Below are 19334 nucleotides of genomic sequence, written 5' to 3'. Positions count from 1 at the left end.
ACATGCTGGTTGACTTCAAAATAAGCCATCGACCCCTCTGATAGATGTCCTTGGCGTGGCCGTAGCTCATACAGAAGCTATCTGTGCCTGATTCATGGCATGTTTGAATGAGGCAGTTTCTTCACTGGCTGCTAGTAATGAATCAGTAGAGACGAAGTAGCAAGGAATTGGCAAAAAAAGGATATTCTTACTGGTACTATTAAAATGCAGTAATAACACACCATCCACAAGGTGGTGGTCTCTTTTTATTATAGACAAAGAACAATACAAAGTACAAAACAATCCATCAAACAGCAAGAGCAGAAGAACGCTACCTTGAGACAGCACCAAGCGTCGCCTCAGATGGAAATATCAGGTAAGATTTTATTAACTTTTATCTTTGTGTTCACATCACAAAAGCTTGCGTTCATGCTGCAAACTGCGCACCGTGCAGAACAGAAAACATCTCCATCACAACTATTTGGTATTTTCACAAAATGTGTTTCAACAAGAACAAAGGGAGAAATTAATAAAATTGCACAAATGAGAGGTACTGTACGCTACATACCTTCTTCAACCCTTTTTTTCGCTTGACATTTTCTGACATATTCCACTTTAGAGCTTGTTAGCTTCCACTGACTGGTCTGAAATGCCATAAAAACGCACAGAAGGAACGGTGGATCAAAGCAAGCTATTATTTTAAAAATGGCACACATTTGAAAACACAACACTGAATTAATTCCACATTGCACTGCACAATCAATTTCAAGCAACTTTACAGTATGGACAAAAAAGCCGGCTGCTCGGTATGAAACTGGTCCCTTTCATTAAGTTCAATCAGTATTCATTCCCTCTGAGTGCTCTTCAATTTAAACATATACGTAGCTCAAACAAACAGCATAAAATTCTTCTTTTAATAGCAAGGTGTACATACTGTGGATTGCGCCAACGTAAGTATGGCACTTTGTCGCAATCTATTTACACGTTCCATTATTTCTCTGTGGCATTTGCTGAGTAGATAAATCATAGGAAAGTGATTTACTCTGCAGTCTGCAGTGAATTACTGCCACCACAGTTATCTGACCCTTTGAAGAACAGCCTCTCGGTCTGCACATCAGGGTTACACATTTCTCCCTCATTATTATATATATTGGCCACTAACCTTCACAGGCTCCACTGTGAGTCCACTGTGATCTTCTTCACAGTTACCAAAGCAACATAAGGCTTTGGTGTGTCTGTCACTGTTAAGACTAATGCCTCTGCAGAAACATTTAGAGGTAATGAGATTTTAAATTAATTACTAAACTGACACAGCAGGTTTTCAGTGAGTGTCTGTGATATCTGTTCTGTTCTTTACTCTGACCTTTTCAAAAGGTTGTGCAATTCAAATTTGGGCTTTCTCTCTAGTAGCATGATTACATGGTTTCTGGTGGTGAGGTACATGAACAAAGAGGAAAGACTTGCTTGTAAAACCTGGGTGCCATTGTATCCTCTCCATTTCCTTGATAAGAAAATTAGAAACTTTGATATACTGTAGTTAGATAAATTAGATTGCTTGACAACGTAACCCAATCACAAAAACAAAGCTAAAGTAAATCTAACCTACTTTTAAAATTGTACACATTATTATTTATTATCATGATTTACACATTAAATATTATTCATTTTAAAAATTAGTTATGCTAATTTACTTGTTACTCAAAGGCAAGTAATTAGAATTTTTTAGATTACTTGTTAATAGGGATGCAGCACCTGCAAGATCACCACCCAGCTTTGCACGGCCAAGTAAAGGTAATACATAATGACTGAGTAAAATAACATGGCAAGTTGGTAGGGAATTAAATATAAACATGTCACTTACAATCGATGCTATAGTGGTGAGAGTTTGGGCTTTCAGTGCAACGTAAACAAAAAAAGCAGGTGTAACTTCAGACCCACCGCACCAACAGCACCGTTATGAAACCCATTATTTTCAGTGACTTGTGCCACACCAAGGCGGTTTGTTGCTATGTTGAGCAACACGCACCATATGTATATCAATAATACATATTATAGAAATATAATTGTCAATGTAATTAAATATTAAAAATCAACTTAAGTCATTACTAGTGTTGTTAAATTAATTAATGCATAATAATTGTGATTGTGAAACCGTGACTATTCCTCAGACTATAATCATCCCAACAAAATGTCTAATCGTTGCATCCCTACTTGTTACTCAGCCTAGTTTATCTGTGCTTTTTAAAAAACAGGTTGAAACATCCACTGGTTACATCTAGAAAACGAAATAAGCAGCAAGCCTACAGTTTGGAGGTATTTACTGACCATCAGCAGCTAGCTTGACGTTAGCCCTAGTGACTGCGTGAAGTCCTGTTAGCAAGACAGCTAATACGACACAATAATAATAATATTAATAATATAAGAAAACTTTGGAGTTACTGGGAGCAAACTGATGGCGATGCAGGTAGACGCTCCCCTGGTGTCCTGGTCATATGGCACTATTTTAGAAATTTACTTTACCGAGATAGACACAGCAGAGTTGGTTGAGTTAGCTAAACACATCGCACGCAATATTTTGGCGGGAGAGAGGAGCATGTCCTTTGAGGATGACATTTTTTTGTGTCAGTACAGAAAGTGACAGCTCAGCAGTCACACCCTTAAAGGTAAAGAGCTGCTGTGGATAAACGAGGTAACGTCAGTGGTGTGGCTTTACTAGGCTACTTAAAGTCCCAAACAGGGCTAGGCCAATGTACAGTAACTTAAAGTCCATACTGTTAACAATGTCAAACATTGGTGTCAACAAGGATAGGAAATACCAGGAACTAAGTTAAACCTAAAGCATCACCATCTGATCTCTTACCAGTAATTAGACCCACCCACATTAACGAGTAACGAGGTTGTCAGAGGAGTACCCCTGCAACAAACTGCAACATTACTATTTTAACTGATGAAGCAACTGACCCAAGATATAACCTCCATGGCTGTAAACATTTTCACACTTGAGAACATGCTGACAGGACTGAAGATTGTTTATTTTAGTATCATTTATTAATTTAAATAGATCTTTCTGCAGCTTACACACTTGTTGGTAATTTTATATCTTGATGAATATAGATTGAAAAGTATTGTGATGAAATGTTTTGACATATCACTTGGCCGGGTGATATACACTCCTGAAACATCTCCACTGTTAAGTGTGACGTATTGTAGTGTTTGGTTTAACACAGTCTGGTTCTTTTTGTTTGAAGCAGTTTGATGACATTAATTGCTCTCATGCACCTTTTTCCTGCAACAGTTTAAGTCAGTGTTTATATAAAGGGGTCTCTGCGTTATATCACAAGGATTTGGTACATAACATCCTGCATTAATAGCTAATGTTTCCGGTTTTTCAGACAAATAAGACATGGGCAGAGGCTTTCCTGCAGAGCTGAGAATGGCCGCTGTATTGATGTATCAATAAACTGTATTTTGCAAGATTGATTAAAGCTCCCTTCACTTATTTTGTACAAAATGCTGAAAGGCCTATATGTCAGCTCATCTCATAGCATACTATTTGGCTTTTGGCAAATGGTCGTGTGAAATAAAAGAAACATTTCCTAGAGAAAACACCTTGGAGAAATTTAATTGGAAGTGTCTGGGTACTTTTAATTAATAAAAATGAATCTTCTCTAATATTCCATGGGTGACTGAATCCATACTCCAGCTGTCAGAATCTCTGCTATCCTTTTTAGGTGGAAAGGTTGTTTTAATCAGGCTTTGACATCACTCCCAATAGGGAAGGCTTCTCGAACGGCATTTTCTTGGCACTTGGCAGGATGCTGGCCGGTAAGTACTGATCTGTAGGCATGTTTAGCTCGTCCATTTCTGTAGTGAAGTGGTCAGGACTTTCCCCGTTAGACATCTCCTTGATGACACTGTAGGTTAGCGCCACACTGTAAGAAGCTGGTTTTTCCATACGCTGAGGGCCGCAGTGACACAACTTCTTAAAAGCTGCGCGGAACTTCTGGGACATGGCGTTGTAGATGATCGGGTTGACGGCGCTGTTTAGGTAGATGCAGAGACGGCAGAAGAGCAGGAACCAGGTGTCCAAGTAGGCCTTGTCCAGGAAGGAGTTGACCACCACTAAGGTCCGGTAGGGCATCCAAAGTAAGGCGAAGAGGATCACCACCACAGCCAGCATCTTCGTCACCTAATAAAATTCAGTCACGTTAAAAAAATGATACAACAAAATGCTATCCCAGAAAACTGTATAATTAAATGTTTTTCATGCACATGGCGTCTATAAATAAGCCACAGCACAAGACACATGAACCTTTGTCACAGCAGACCTTTTGATTTGTCATAGTAGGAAAAGTGTAACTAATAACATTAACGATGGTTTTGTTTTTTCAAGTGGCCTGTTAAGTCATGACAGTGTGACAGGGAGCCAGCATGCACAATACCTGAAGCCTTAAACTAAAGCAGCTAAATTAAATTCTGCTGTCATTCATTTTATTATTTACATCTATGCTTTTCCTACTGTGACATGTCAAAATATCTCCTGTGGAAAAAAAGCTTATTCTTAAAGTTATAATCCATATCACAAAATTAAATTCCATTTTTTAAAACTATTTAGGGTTTGCAATTGTTTTCTACATTTTGTAACTCTATATAGTGGTTGTCATTGTAAGTGTCGGAGTCCGCCCTTTCCATTTAAGATTCAAAGAATCTACACATGCATGGGAGATTCACAGGAAGAGATGCATATATGCAATCCACCATAACTGTTTGCACTTTTATCTCACTGATTTTAACCTCTCTTTTTATCGAACCACTCACTGAATATTTCCTGCAGCTGCTGCTTCATTAAAAGTATTCGGCTGCTGAAAAACAGGAGGTGACTTTTATTGTAAAGCAGTCACAGGAAACATATGCCTATTTGGGAAGGGGGTGGTCCGCATGCATTTGTCACTGAGGTTTAGTGCTGACCAGTGGTAAGCAAGATGGGTTTTCTGAACAGATGATCAGTTTTGTTTGGCTGTGCTGTATTTCAACTACCAACAACATGACCAAATGACATGCTGTATCTAGTGTGTGAACACAGCTGCAGCTCCACCTGAACACTTGGCTTGAGTCAACTTGAGTGTGTTTAATGAGATTATCATGGTAGAGACACAGTCCTGCACAAATATTGGTGTGGATGAAATTTTGGAAGGGTTAAATACCAGAATAACTTTTTATTGTGGTCCTCACAAAAAAATATTTTAATGATAAAATCAATACTGTCTGCAAATTACTGAACTACTATGAAAACAGTAGTAGCTCACAACTATGGAAACTAACTTAACTTACCCAAACCTTAACCATAGAGGTGTCAGCTGGCTGTTTTGGTCAGTGCTTTAAGACAACTATATCATCATTCATCAAGTACGAGGACTTGTTTGAGACAGTCTTTTACAAAGCCAAATTACAACTGTGGACAGTTTTGGCAAGTGTACTCATGTAATAGACTGTAAATTCTTTGAGAATCCCCTCAGTGGGCAGAAATTCTACTGCAGATAATTCATTATCACTCCACTTCAAATATGAACATATTTTGAACAAAGTGTATATGGAAGAATGCCATGGCTGACATTCAGTTTGTTTTGAGAGCTCCCAAAGCATCTGTCTCAAGAGAAAGGTTTTGGACAGACACACATGGCACAGAAATCATTCACATCATGCTATTGCATGATCTATAAAACTCTGAACTAAGGGTCTACTGCATTTTAATGTACACATTCACTGTTTAGCTGCTCTTACTTTATTTCTGGTTTTGTTGTCGGACAACATAATGAGCATAAACTTAGATTTGATTGTGGCTCATACTGTACATGCTAAGTAAAGCAGGTAAACCTGTTCTGTTGTGCTAAGGTTATTGGTTAAATGATGCTGTTCTTCTGTACCTTCAGTAAGACAACTTTTCTTTGATTATGAAACAGGAAAATGGTTATCAGTGTGCATTTATGAACATATTGACTACTGCCACTCTAGGATGATCTCTAGCAGGTGACATTATGCATGATATGGTAATGACATGGTCTTCCCCCTAATTGCTAAGGCATAGTAAAAACGGAAAAAGTCCATTACATTAACGAGTACCCATAAAAACGCTTCCTCCCTGGATTACTCTGAGCCTTGCATTAAGTGTTTGCTATCATCCACTGAGTTATACGTCAGTTAACAGTTAAGCTCAGCAGTTTGAACAAATCTTTCTAAACCCTAAACCAGAGGTTTTCTTACATATTCTCCAGATTGGATTAATCTCTTAACAATGTTGTATGCCTGCTTAGACAGGGTCCAGGAGCTGTGTAGCAGCTTTCTGTTATCTCTAACCCTCTCTGTGATCACAAAGTGCAGGTTTTGGTTGTTATTTTTGCTGTTTTTGTCAGACGACCTCATGATCATAAAAGCAGCAGTGAGGTTTCATAAATAAGTGATGAAAACTGACAGTGAAAATTATTTTATGTTCAGCTTTTAGGGAGTCACTTCCCAGAGTTCCTGGCAGGATATGACCGCACCACACAGAATCCCTCAAAAATGTTTCCCTTACTGTAAGAACCAAACTCCGGAAATCTGATAAACGCAAAGACAAACCATGACTCGCAAACTGAAAATAAGACACACAAGCCAACCGACAGGCCATACAGTCACGCTGAAACTGTGATTTTAGATGCAAATCTCAACAAAGTCTGGATTTGTAACATAATTACCAGATGATAATCCTGATGTGAAACTTGTATGTAATCAAATCTTATCCATATTCATGTTGTGTCGTCTCAGCTGCTGTCAGGTGAGTCTAACTGGATTGGATAGGAACCCTGCCAGTGGCACGGTTGAGCGAAATACCTAATCCCAGATACTCATTACTGCTTGACCTTTAGGGAAGTCAGTATTGTACATGGTGGATGGTATGAATTGCTTCTTCTGTCCACAATGAGCAATTAATGCTAACCAGAAACATGTGTGTTTATGGGTTAGTCAAAGATAAAACTAAAGCCGTTTGAGTTGAGTTTAACTGATTAGACTATCCAATGGAGCATAGAGCTCCCTCAGGGTACCACACCCCCTGTCATTCCAGGCAGGCGTCTGATCTGATAAACAAACAGTTAGCCTAGCTAGGTACCTGTGTGTCTGGCACTGTGTCTGTGCCTTTCTGTTTTCTGTTTTTTGTTTTGTTTTTAACAAAGTAAGAACTCTTAGCAGAGTGTTATAAGCTTTTTACAGAAGGAAGATGATGTCAGAGGAGGATGAAGTATATCCTTGGTCTGAGTGTGGTGTACTGCAGGTGTGATAAGCCAGAGTGCTTTATTATAAAACATGTATTTTTCTCAAGCATGCACATGAACACCCATGAAACTGAGCAAGGTAGTTCAAAAGGTGGCTGCACCATGAGCTCTCACAAAGAAAGTATCCATCAATACAAACCCTTATCACTCTGTTTACTGTGAGCCGCTGGTTGGGTTTATATGAATAATATAAAAAAGTGGATCAGCTCTGTTCCACTGAACAAAAAGTGCCAACTGAGTTCTAGATGTGCACTTCACAAGACTCAATATGAAAGTAAATGAGTGCTGACAGATCATATCACAATATATCGCAGCAAAAGCCATTAAATTTTATTTCGCCCACCCCTGCTGGCAGCCCTTTATATCGCTGTATATCAAAAAGTGAGCAGGTAGGGGAGCTTGGAGTCAGTTGTAACATTTCAAACAAAAATGTAGCAAACAAATGCATGATGTCTCATGTGCCTACAGCACAGACTGTATAAAAGAAGTGGACGTAGTCATTGTGACGTCACCCGTTAGTTTGTGGACTGCCATTTTGAAGCCTCGAGTTTGGCCGATAGGGCGCCGCCATGTTGATTTTTTGTGACCAGCGGCATTGTATGTGACCATATTTGGACGAGGCGGTGGAGTTAAGGGCCGTGTGTGGAGCTAGCTATCTTGCTTAGCTAGGTGCATCTGTAATTCACGTTAACTGTCATTTTAACCAGGATGATAATTTTGTCTAGTGAACAACAGGCTTAAAACTAAATGTACTCACCAGAGAAAGTGAACAGCCAACTCCTTTTTCAACAGCGGTGGTTAAATTTAAACAGTGCCGTTGGTATGAGTCACTCTAGCCTGATAGGTCACCATGGTAACGACTTGACAATCACAGATAGTCCCGCCCTGAATCATACTCTGTTTTATGGTCTATTTTACTCTAAATGGGACCATAATTTACTGAATGAAAATGTTGTATTGAAGAATACATGAACCTAGCAATTGAGACCATGAACTCATTAGGAAAGTGTTTACTGAGGTAATAAATCTTCTGAGAAGTAGTCTCATTTTACCATTATTTCTAATAGAACCGGACTTCTTTTTGCAACCAGAGTAGTCGCCTCCTTCTGGCTGTTCGATGGAATGCAGGTTTAAGGGACTTCCGTGTTCGCCTCAGTTCCCTGACAGGAAGCTTCCTGCTTGGCCTACAGTTAACCCTAATGTGTTTGGGATCCTGGAGATTCCAGAGTCTCTTTAACTGCTCAGAAAACATACTTAACATTGTTTAATCCCCATACTTCATGAATTTTCCTCATTTAATGAGAATTGCTAATAAACATGATTCTGAACTGATGTACTGATGATGATGATGCGTTGCTTCTGTTTGGGGTGTTTGGTTCAGAGCCTCCAGTTTAATACATCAAATTTTCATATGCTGTACGTGGTCTGTGAGGGTGTTGACTGTCCAATTTATGCAGCACTACCCTTTCAAATCCCAAATAAATCTATTAAGATTTATGTTATGGTAGCTTTTAGTGATATTCACCAAGGTTATTATGCATGATCTGAAGTATACACAAAAAATCCTGATAGTATATTATGCTGACTACATGTCAGGCCTTGTGTGACAATCGCTTTGTGTTATGAAAAGTGCTATTAAAATGATTATTATTTAACTTTTTAAGGAGGGGGAAATCAGAACCATTTCTAACAATATCCAAAGGAAGGCTATCATTTGCAATGGAAATGTATAGTGCGAAGACAAAATGTTGTCTATGCTGCATTCAATTCAATGTACATTTTGAGTCAGGTAGATGTAACTGGGGTGACCAATATGTTAAACTGATTACAGTGACCTTGATTTAACAGACTGCATAGCTATTTGAATGAGCAACTTCCTTACAAAATGTTACAGCATGTCTGATTGTTTAATGATTGTTATATGATATGTATGACCTCAATTCAGTGCAATGAATAACACTAAGTTTGATAACACTTACAGAAGAATAAAAGCATTTATTTTCATATGAGCCACCTGTTAGCCTACTTTGAAAAATGTCTTAGCTAAAACAACACTGCTAAAATGATAAATTAAACAATCCACATATTTTATTCACGTAGGTGAAACCGAAGGTCCCCGTTAAGATAGCAGTCCGGAGTTAAATGCACACAAAGGCTGCCATTAAAAATAAACGTTATCCACTCAGCTCCTCTGCCCTCTGAGGATGGGAGACAATGCAGCAATTTGAGCTGGTTCTTTGACATGGTGTCAATTAGTTTGGAGCCAAGTAAATGTTCACTAAGTTAGGCCTAGCCGTCTACATTAGGCTGGACAGTACGAAGTTGTAAAAAAAGCGGTGTTTTGACTTCCTGTCAGATAAGAAGTATAGTCAATTAATCCATATATTTGACTATTATTTTTATTCATAATCAATGTTATTTCTGACACACTATAGCCTATCACTTAAAATAAAATAGTCTACATCAGAGTGCCCATCAGAGCTGTTTTCTCATAATGAAAGTAACTCCAGCAATTGTCCATCCAATGAGAATTTGGTGCATATCGACCAACCAATTGAGCAACTGACCAGAAGATGTCAGCCCTAGTAGCTTTATAACAGTTTCTTCTATCATGTACTTAAACCTCTCTGGGTTCTAACTGATCACATTCCTTGATCTGTAGCCTAAATTACTTTTCAACAAACAAAAGGAACATATTTGTTCATTCTTAAATTCATAAAACATGAGATATTTCCTTAAATAGTGTTACAACAATGCTCTTTTCAGTGTTTTGGCACTGACATCAAATGTGCCAACGCAGTTTGTGGCAAAGGGAAGTGTTTACACTTTATTATCTGTCTACATATTGGGTTTAATAAATTCAGAAGAAAATGCATAAAACATTTATTTAAAGGAGAGAAAAAAGGCTGACTTTGCAGTTAATATTATTTTTACACACATAGCAGTGGGGTCTGTAGGGCCTCAAACAGTGAGGAAGTAGCCTAAAACCCTCATCCAAACACAAAGGTTTCCTGCTAGTAAATGCCTTATGAAATCTGATTTTTATTGAAAAATACAAATTGCGGGTCAGTTTTAAGGACAGAGGGTCTTTCTTGAATCATTATTTTTCTGTTACTAGATCACATTTTGTGGTCAAATAATGCTTCTTTTGTATTTTACATTATTATTCCTTTTACAATACATGGTGTACAAGTGGTCCTCAACTGTAACTGAGCATGAAGGGGATGTATGCCTCCCATTGGTAGACATTTATCAGACCTGCTGGTGCAGCTGGACCCCTTCCCCCACTCACACACAAATGCAAACACCATCATTACACAGTGATAATGTGAATGAGCAAACACTTTCCCACCTGTCTGCGGGAGGAAGCCGTGGTGCTCCTGGAGGAGCTGCTGATTACCCTCCCTCGCTGACCCGTCTCCTTCTTCCACTTCTTGGTGCTGTCCTTGGTATCTGAAGGCAGCGGGTTTAGGAAAAGTATCCGGGCGATCAGTCCGTACATAACCGTGGCCAGCATGAGAGGCAGCACGTAAAACACCGCGAAATCTGTAAAGTAAATGGGCAGGTAGTGGCTCCTGGACACTTTGTAGGCGCAGCTGAGTAGCACCACGTTATCATAAGCCAACTTTGTAGTGTCTGACAGAAAGAGCCACATGACGCAGTAGACAGAGGTGAGCGCCCAAACCAGCATTATGATCTTTTTTGCCCTGGATAAAGTGCACAGGAATTGCGCTTTGATGGGGTGGCAGATGGCGATGTAGCGCTCCACGGTGAATGCTGTAATGGAGCAAGAGGACGCGTTTATTCCCAGATACTGGAAATAAGTGATCCCCAAGCAGCCCACGTAGCCGAACACCCATTGTCCGCACAGAGCGTCGGTGATGTTGGGCAGCCCGGCAGCCGTCAGGACCATCAGGTCAGCCGCGGCCAGACTCACCAGGTAACAGTTAGTGGGAGTCCGCATGTGTTTGGTGGTCAGGACCACCATTATGATCATCACATTGCCCACGATCCCCACCCCGCATATGAGGGACACCAAAAACACGCTGACCACTTTGTATTCAACTGTGTAGTCAGTCCAAACACCCAGGGTCTGATTGTCCTGCACCGACGTGTCATTCTCCACAGTCATGTTATCCATGGTGAGGTTCTCCATAACAGGAGGAGGCTCTAGTTCTGTGCGCGTTTAAGAAAATTACACCAGGCATTCAAAGAAATCAAAAAAAAAAAAAAATTCACTGCAGTAAACTGCGACCATAAATTCTCCAAAAACTTCATTTCATCCACATATAATCCAGTCAAACTGCATTTTCTTCTCCACAAAATCCAGTTCCTGTTATTGCAAAGCCATCAAATGGAACTCCAGTACGTTTTTCATGCAACCATAATACAAAGTCCATTGAGCCTGGGTTGTTGGTTGAAGTTTCAAAAGAGAGGAGAGGAGGTGTTGCAGCCAGCTCCGTGTCCTGCTTCTGTCTCACTGCTCACAGTCATGACTGATAGCTTCCTGAAAAGCCTCTCTGCTCCTGAGAGCCTCACACACTGCTCACAACCACAAACTTTTCTTTTCTTATGTCAGGGACTCCCATGCAGATATTTACATCATACCCACACCCATGTGGTGAATCACATTTGGTTTTAAGGAATCTAAGTTGGGTTTTGATGCTTATATTAACATATAACATGTATAAGCAGTAGGTCTATATAACAATACCTATTTTCCATATAACATAGCCTATTTATATTTAGCCTATACATGTTTATGAATGCATGCATACTGTCAACAAACATGAACAAATCTTGTATAATACATTTCTTCAAAAAATGTAAAAATCCATTTATACATATTCAATCCAAAACCCGTATAATAACATTTTTTTGTCATTATTATCATTCATTAGTGATACGCCAGTTATTAAAAGTGTATCTGTTTACAACTACATTGTAGAGGGTTATAGTGTGTAATAAACTATTATTAACTAAATTATTAATTAATTTATTTACTAACTTATAAATGCTAATTATAGGTGGGGACTTAAAATAGTGTTACAACTGTTAATAAAGAAGGTTACTGAGATGAGGGAAACACCTAAATATTCCACTGAAAAGAGAAAAAGGTAGCAGTGAAGACAACAATCCATTATTTACATTTCTACTGATATTATAGAAATGTTACAGGAGATTAAAAAAAAAAACACAATTATTATTATTCCCTTAAAGGTTGAGTTTTGGTGTTTTAGTTTTGTTATTTCTTGTTTTATGTGGAAAGAGTCCTTCCTCATTCTTAGCTTTACTTCCGGTCTTTGCGTGTTTTCCCACCTGTGATTGTCTGCCCTGCCCGGATTAGTTTCACAACTAGTTCGCTAGTGCATTAAGTCACCGAGTTCCTTTGTCTCAGTGCCAGTGTGCTTTGTCCTATGTGTAGCGTCCCAGCTCATTCCTAGTGCTTTCTCCAAATTTGGCCTTTGCCTGCCTCACCATCCTATTCCTCTCGGTACCGGTAACCCATAACAGTACAAACTGCTCAATCATGGACCCAGCAGACTCCTTCTCTGATGAATCCAGCCCGCAAGCATTCAGTCTGCACCTCGGCCTGCTAGCATCCTGTTAGCAACCAGACATCTCTTCAACCTGTATCACAGCCTCCACCAGTTGTTTAGGCCCCTTCCTGATTCCACCTCTGATGATTCCCAGGATTCTCCTTTCTGGAGGAACCGGCAAGGCCTCAAGACGGCACCCTTCAAGAAAGCAGGGCCACTAGTCAGTTTCCTGCCTGTCTTTCTGCCTTGGATTCACCTTCTGGGAAGGCCTTTCAGAAGGAAGTATTAGAGTCTCCACTCCCAGCACCTTTCCCCTTTCGACGCCCAACAACACAGAGCTGCCACCAGTCCTGTCTGGTTCCTAGTCGACGATCTGGCCAGCAGCTGCTCCTGCTGAGCTGTGGCAGTCTTCTGTTCCTGAACTGCAGGGGTCTTCTGTTAGGCAGCAGTCATCTGTTCCTGTGGTCCAACAGTCCTCAGTCCCTGTTCTGCAGCAGACTCCTGGTCCTGCTGAGCTGCAGAAATCACCAGTTCCTTTTTTGCTGCGTCACCAGCATCTAGGCTCTTGTCACGATCTACTCCGCCCTTCAGCCCTGCCTCCTTGTGGCCCTCCAGACCAGCTCCATCCTTCGGCCCTGCCTCCACATATCATGCTTGCCCCCAGGGCGTCCGCCTAAGATCTCCTGTTCCACCCGTCCAGTCTTTCTGTCCTCTGCTCACAGGCCTCTTTGAATTGGTTTCTTTGGATTTGACCCTTGCCTGCCTTGTGGGAATACAGCCTCACCACCCCATAAGCCTTCTGTATATTGACTTTTGATAATAAATCATTGTTCTGCTCCAGCTCAGCCTCAGCAGTCAACATTTGGCTCCTTCTGTTTCCTCTTGTTACTGGTTAGCCTGCTTGCATAAACCGTGACATTATCTTCTGGTTTTATATCTCCTGACGTGGAAAATGTTATTCCACACTGTGTCCTGTATCAGCGTGTTCCAGCTCTTCATGAAGCTACTGTACATGATATTCACACTGAGGGAAATATTAAAATCCAATAACCATCAAATAGTTAGGAGATATTGCAGATGTCTGCATCATCTTATACACATTGTGCCAAAAGTCAGCCTGACATATTTGGTATCTTTGGAAACTATAATTTGAAATAAAGTTCAGGAGATCTGACTAATGTGTAATGATGTGACATTGTCAGAACAGGAGATAAATACATGTATGACTTGCTACATTAGAAAATACATATTAGAAGGATACAAATGTAGAGATGTAGAGGCATAAAAGTAGAGAAAAAAAGGCATTCATATAGAAAACAAGACTATGGAAATATTTGTGATATCACATGATATATATAAAGCATTTCATATAGAGTTAATGTAAACTAAAGTGTCGGAATGTAACTAAGTACATTTACAAGAGTACTCTACAAGCATATATTTGAAGTGCTTAAACTTTACTTCAGTTCCATTTTATGCTACATTACACATCTACTCTCTCCTTTTTCCAGGAATAGTGATCAGTATTATAAATATAGTCAAACAAAGGCTACTAGTTACTTTGTAGAATAAGATTTTACACACAATATATATGCTCTGTATTTAAAATATAATACATTGTTAAAACTAGCCAATAAAGTAGTTAAAATCAACTTCACCTCCACCAGCTACAACATTATGAAGTGCTGACATGAATGCAACGATAAAATAAATAAAAAGATATATAATAATAAATCAGTCATCAGTTTCATTTAGCTTCATTTTTACTTTGAGTACATTTAGCAAATAAATGTGTACTTGTAATTAAGATTTTGAATATAGTAGAGCATTTACATTGTTATATTGCTACTTTTACTTAAATGATCTGAATACACTCACATATAGTATATGTACACACTACACGTACCTACAGGAATATTACTGTATTTTTACAGTGAGAAATAAAAATACCATAAAGAGTGCATTGTCACTCAATCACTGAGTACCACCGGAAGTTGGGGCTAAAAGAAGAGATAACAAAACCACCCTGTAAGCTTTTGTATATTAACATTGGGGTTCCTCTTGTTTCTGGTTACCCTGTTTGCATAAACCGTGACATTAACTTCTGGTTTTATTTCTACTGATGTGGAAAATATTATTCCACGCTGTCTCACAGTATGTATCCTGTATCCATGTGTTCCAGCATGTGATGTTTACACAGAGTGAAATATTAGATTTAAAAATGCCATAAAGAGTGCTAAGGGCATTGTCACTTAATCACTGAGTACCAGAGGAAGTTGGAGCTAAAAGAAGAGATCAAAAACAAACCCATAAATGACAATAGGATCATTCTAAACTTCTTATTGAGTCATATACTCATTGCAGTCCTATAACAGACATGCTGTGAACCTATTATGGGACTATTTCAGTCATGAAAGGAGAAATCTCATTAAGAAGGAGAAGGTCAATTTAATATCACTTTCTAGTGCAATATTCTGATGATGTGTCATTTCATGTGGTGGCTCCAAAATGCTCACAGCATGACTTGGAACTAAGGTAGACATGACTTTTTCTGCGCTAATGAAGCACTAGTTCATCACTATTTAAATTGGCTACATTGCAAGTGAACCGGTGTTCAGTGTACCAGGGAAATTGAATACGTCTTTTTACCTGTCTCATTGCCTCAATGTCTCTCTCTCTCTCTCTCTTCCTGTTGTCCACAGGCATCCAGATTGAGTAAGTGAAGGTTCTCTCTGCTCAATTAGATTACAGCATCACTATGCACAACACCCATTGGTGGTGTTGCAGCAAGTCTCCCCCTAAGGGTAAACACCTGTAACATTAGAGACAGGAGTCTGAGGGAAACGTGCAACTGATGGAGCTGCTTCTCAGTGGAGAGAAAGTCCTCTACTGTCTGGACTCATCTCCATCTGCAGGATATCCACTGTGGAACAAAAAACTGAGATGTGTATGACCCCTGTGGTGATTTAGGTCCCGTAGACAAACACATAAACAAACTGGCTGAGTTTTCAGGCAGTTGCTCAACACTAGTTCAGATTAGTGTGATTGTTATTCCCGGGGAAGCTGCATGGGCTTAAGTAAAAAAGGGAAATGAAAATTACTCAGATCTCAGCACATAGGCGATGCAACTGTTTATATTACTGTGTATAACCTTCCCAGGAGGCTGGTTTAGCAATGAGAGCTCAGCAGGCTGCAGGAAAACTGCAGTCTTTAGGCTACTTTTTGGAACTGTGGACAGATGATACACAGACTGTGGATAAAAAATATAATTACTTGACTGTTAATGGCAGTGTTAGAGGTCAGCAGTGGTTTATTGTGGTTTTAAGTGCTCCTGAGCCTCATAATCTTCAGTAGGTTAATTTTCTTTGGTTAACTCCAAGTTCCTCCCAAGGATTTTATGTCAAACGTACACATAACTCTCCATGTGGTATTAATTAATTGTCACCTCTGTATAGAAAACTAAATGAAGTGTTCATTTCAGGTGGGACACCATGACAGATCATCGCTCCTCACAGCTGGGAGCTCAGGAGGTAATTCACACAATTTACAGGTGGGTGAGAAATTTTGATTTTGGGAGCATAATTTTAAGTGAAAATTGATTCTTGTATTGTGAATGGTGCTGCTTGCTATAATTCATTACTGATGCAATAATATTCCACGGAGCCTTACATAGTGCATGTGTTTGTTACATGTGTTTCTGCAAAACCATTGATTTATAGACTGACAAACAACCTGTTCATCCCACTGAAAAACCTCACTGCCAGTGGATGTTGATGTATTCAAATCTTTACTTAAGTGGCTATAATTTATATTTACACATATGACAATGTGAAAGGGGTAATTCATAGTGATGAACCTACAGAGAATTATCACTCAAATCTAAGCTTTAACTCATTGTTAAGCTGTCTGTCCCACAACTTTACTGTCTTCAGCTAAAGCAGGCAGCTGTTTCCAGCAAAAAAATCTCACTGTACACTGCTCATCACCAAACAGCCAGACAGACACAGTTAGCGACTAGCTGGTGAACACGGTGAAGCATTTCGCATTAAAGAGACAGATATTTCCCTCAGGAGTTGGTAGAGACCAAATAAAAAAAAATCCCTAGCCTGGTTCTGAAGCCAGGCTAGGCTGTGCCTCTAAGGCTCACTAATTAACACATTACATTTCAGTTGTTTAATCCGTATAAAAAACAAAGTGTAAAAACAACAATTGCCAGGCACATCCCTTAAAATGCCAAATTGTTAAATAAAACATTGAACTATTTCTTCAAGTAAAAGCACAGAACAAATGTACTAAAAGCATTAAAAGTACAAGTATAGTATTATCTGGCTGAATGGCCTGTGAGTAGTATAGTAATATATTTGATTATTACTTTTGATTCATTAATGTATATGCAGCATTTTACTGTTTTAGTTGGTTGAGGTGAAATTAATTCTGACTGCTACTTGATGGGTAATTTAATCTATAACAATGCATCATAATGTAACGGATGAGTGAATCTGCATAGTAACTGCAGCTGTGAAATAAATGTGAGTAAAATGTAAAGAGATTCACTCTGAAAGATTGGTACTTTCTATTATTGATCACTGATCAATACTAGAAAGTGTCAAAGATCAGTGCAGAACTCCTCCCCTGCTGCTGATTCTGCTCCCCTCTCCTACAACACTGAGTGGGTCTTCACTGCCACCTCATGGTCAAACACTGCTGCTGACACATTCAACAAGAGGTGGGTTACTATAGATATTTGGAGCATAGCACATTTCATAAAGATGCAATGTATATGTAGGATCTTAATGTCTATGATACTGTGTCTACATTTTAAATACTTAAAAGTGTGAGCACCAATGACTACTCAGGAAGCTGCCACATAGCTTTGTTGGAGCCTTATACTGGTATACTGGAATGAAGCCACACAAATGCTTTGGCCTGTAGAATGTTACTGAGCTTTGTAAAACAAAACTTGGATTTAATACCAATTCAGCTTTTGTGCTGGTGACCTATTTAACATTTTGCACCAGGTTTGTGGACAAGGTTCTCCTCCCTTTGCCTCCAAATTCATTTATATTTATGAAATGCATTGCCTCAGACTTTCTGTCGGGATGATATTTCACCAACCCCTTTCTTCTTTTACGAAACGATCAATGAAGGACATGAAAAGAATCATGAGGGAGAGCCGGCCACCTAAAGCTGTAAAAAGAATACTCCCTGTTTATTTCTACCAGAGAAAATTAAGAAATGTTCTGTCGGAATATCTTACCATTCAAAACATTATCACAGTGACTTCTGTGTTAATATAATGCATTATTCATCCACTGCAGCTTTAAGAGAGAGGTCCTTTTGTTCGTAATTGAAAATTCAAGGTAAACATCCCAACAGAAATTCAGAAGCAAAATTGTACCAATGCCACCAGTGCCAGCAGACTACTCAGTGCTTGGCTCACTATATTCTCCAAATATAAATAACATCTTTGGCCTGAACACAGGATTTTACCTAATGAATGAAGCTCATTCCATCTAAAATGTTTGCCTTGTCCATACTAAGCAGATGTTCTGACTTTGCTTACCAGTGCACACAAGGAACCCGAGAGATATACTGAACTACACTGTGTACTTGCCACAACAAACAACATGTTTGTTGTGTTATAATTAGGGCACCATTATAACTGGGCACATTAGAATAGCTGTGAGAGATGGAGACAGAGGCAGATGACAGGACAGACAATTATCATGAAGAGCTATTGAGAGCATTATAATGCAAAAGCAGCTGTGGTGTGAGGGGATAGCGTCACATTAATTATGATAAAGAGACGATAAAGAGAAGAAGGGACGATAAAGTGGCGGAATTAATTATCTGAGTCAGCTTGCTTAATCACCAAAGCAAGCCTTTCTTTTTGTGGTCTTATCTTTGCATGAAGCATAAATCCTTGCCTACACACACACACACACACACACACACACACACACACACACACACACACTAAGGACTAGGCAAGCCATTATCATCCTTCCATCATCCCACAGTGTCTGTGTTGAGGCCAGCCACACCACTTCAATTAGAAAAGTCACTGTAAATTAACTTGAAGGTCCAAGTGCTAAATATTTCATAACAGTGTCTGCCACCACACACACATCCTCTCAAAGGAAAGGACAGGGGAAAACAACCCTACACACAGTGAACTTCAGCCTGCCTTTCTCTTAACTCCCTTGTCATCCTGCTGTCTGTGTGCACTTTGCTCTCTGGAAGGCTTTTTAAGAGCTACTGGAGGGTTTGCGTGCCAGACTTTCCAAACAAACCCAGGGGACTATGCACACCTCCTTATTAATAATCTACGTACCCTGCTGTTGTGGCACACTACCCTGTCAGAGACTTCAGGATGCTCTCTGGATGCTGGAGATGAAAAATGTACTGTACAGATGGTTTACTTTGACCTACAACATGACTTTTTAAATTTGTAATGAGTCTTATTCATTCATTTGTCTGTTATCTTGAGTTCTGGATTGGGTTGCAC

At 39.4% G+C, this 19334-nt stretch overlaps 1 protein-coding gene across 1 annotated transcript; it reads right to left on the bottom strand.

Moving 5' to 3' along the window:
* Positions 1-250: 250 nt before the first annotated feature.
* Positions 251-11819, bottom strand: trhra (thyrotropin-releasing hormone receptor a). The gene is made up of 2 exons (XM_038712096.1): positions 10639-11819; positions 251-4168 (listed from the first exon to the last, which is right to left on the bottom strand). The coding sequence occupies exons 1-2, from the start codon at positions 11440-11442 to the stop codon at positions 3725-3727; spliced, it is 1248 nt and encodes a 415-aa protein (XP_038568024.1). The 5' UTR covers positions 11443-11819; the 3' UTR covers positions 251-3724.
* Positions 11820-19334: the final 7515 nt, after the last annotated feature.

The sequence above is a fragment of the Micropterus salmoides genome, unplaced genomic scaffold (genome assembly GCF_014851395.1).
Source record: "Micropterus salmoides isolate LMB-PRFRI ecotype aquatic unplaced genomic scaffold, ASM1485139v1 Ms_hic_scaffold_11, whole genome shotgun sequence".
NCBI classification, from domain to species: Eukaryota; Metazoa; Chordata; class Actinopteri; order Centrarchiformes; family Centrarchidae; genus Micropterus; species Micropterus salmoides.
Note: the sequence above shows the minus strand (reverse complement) of the source record. Positions and strands in the feature narration are given on the sequence as shown.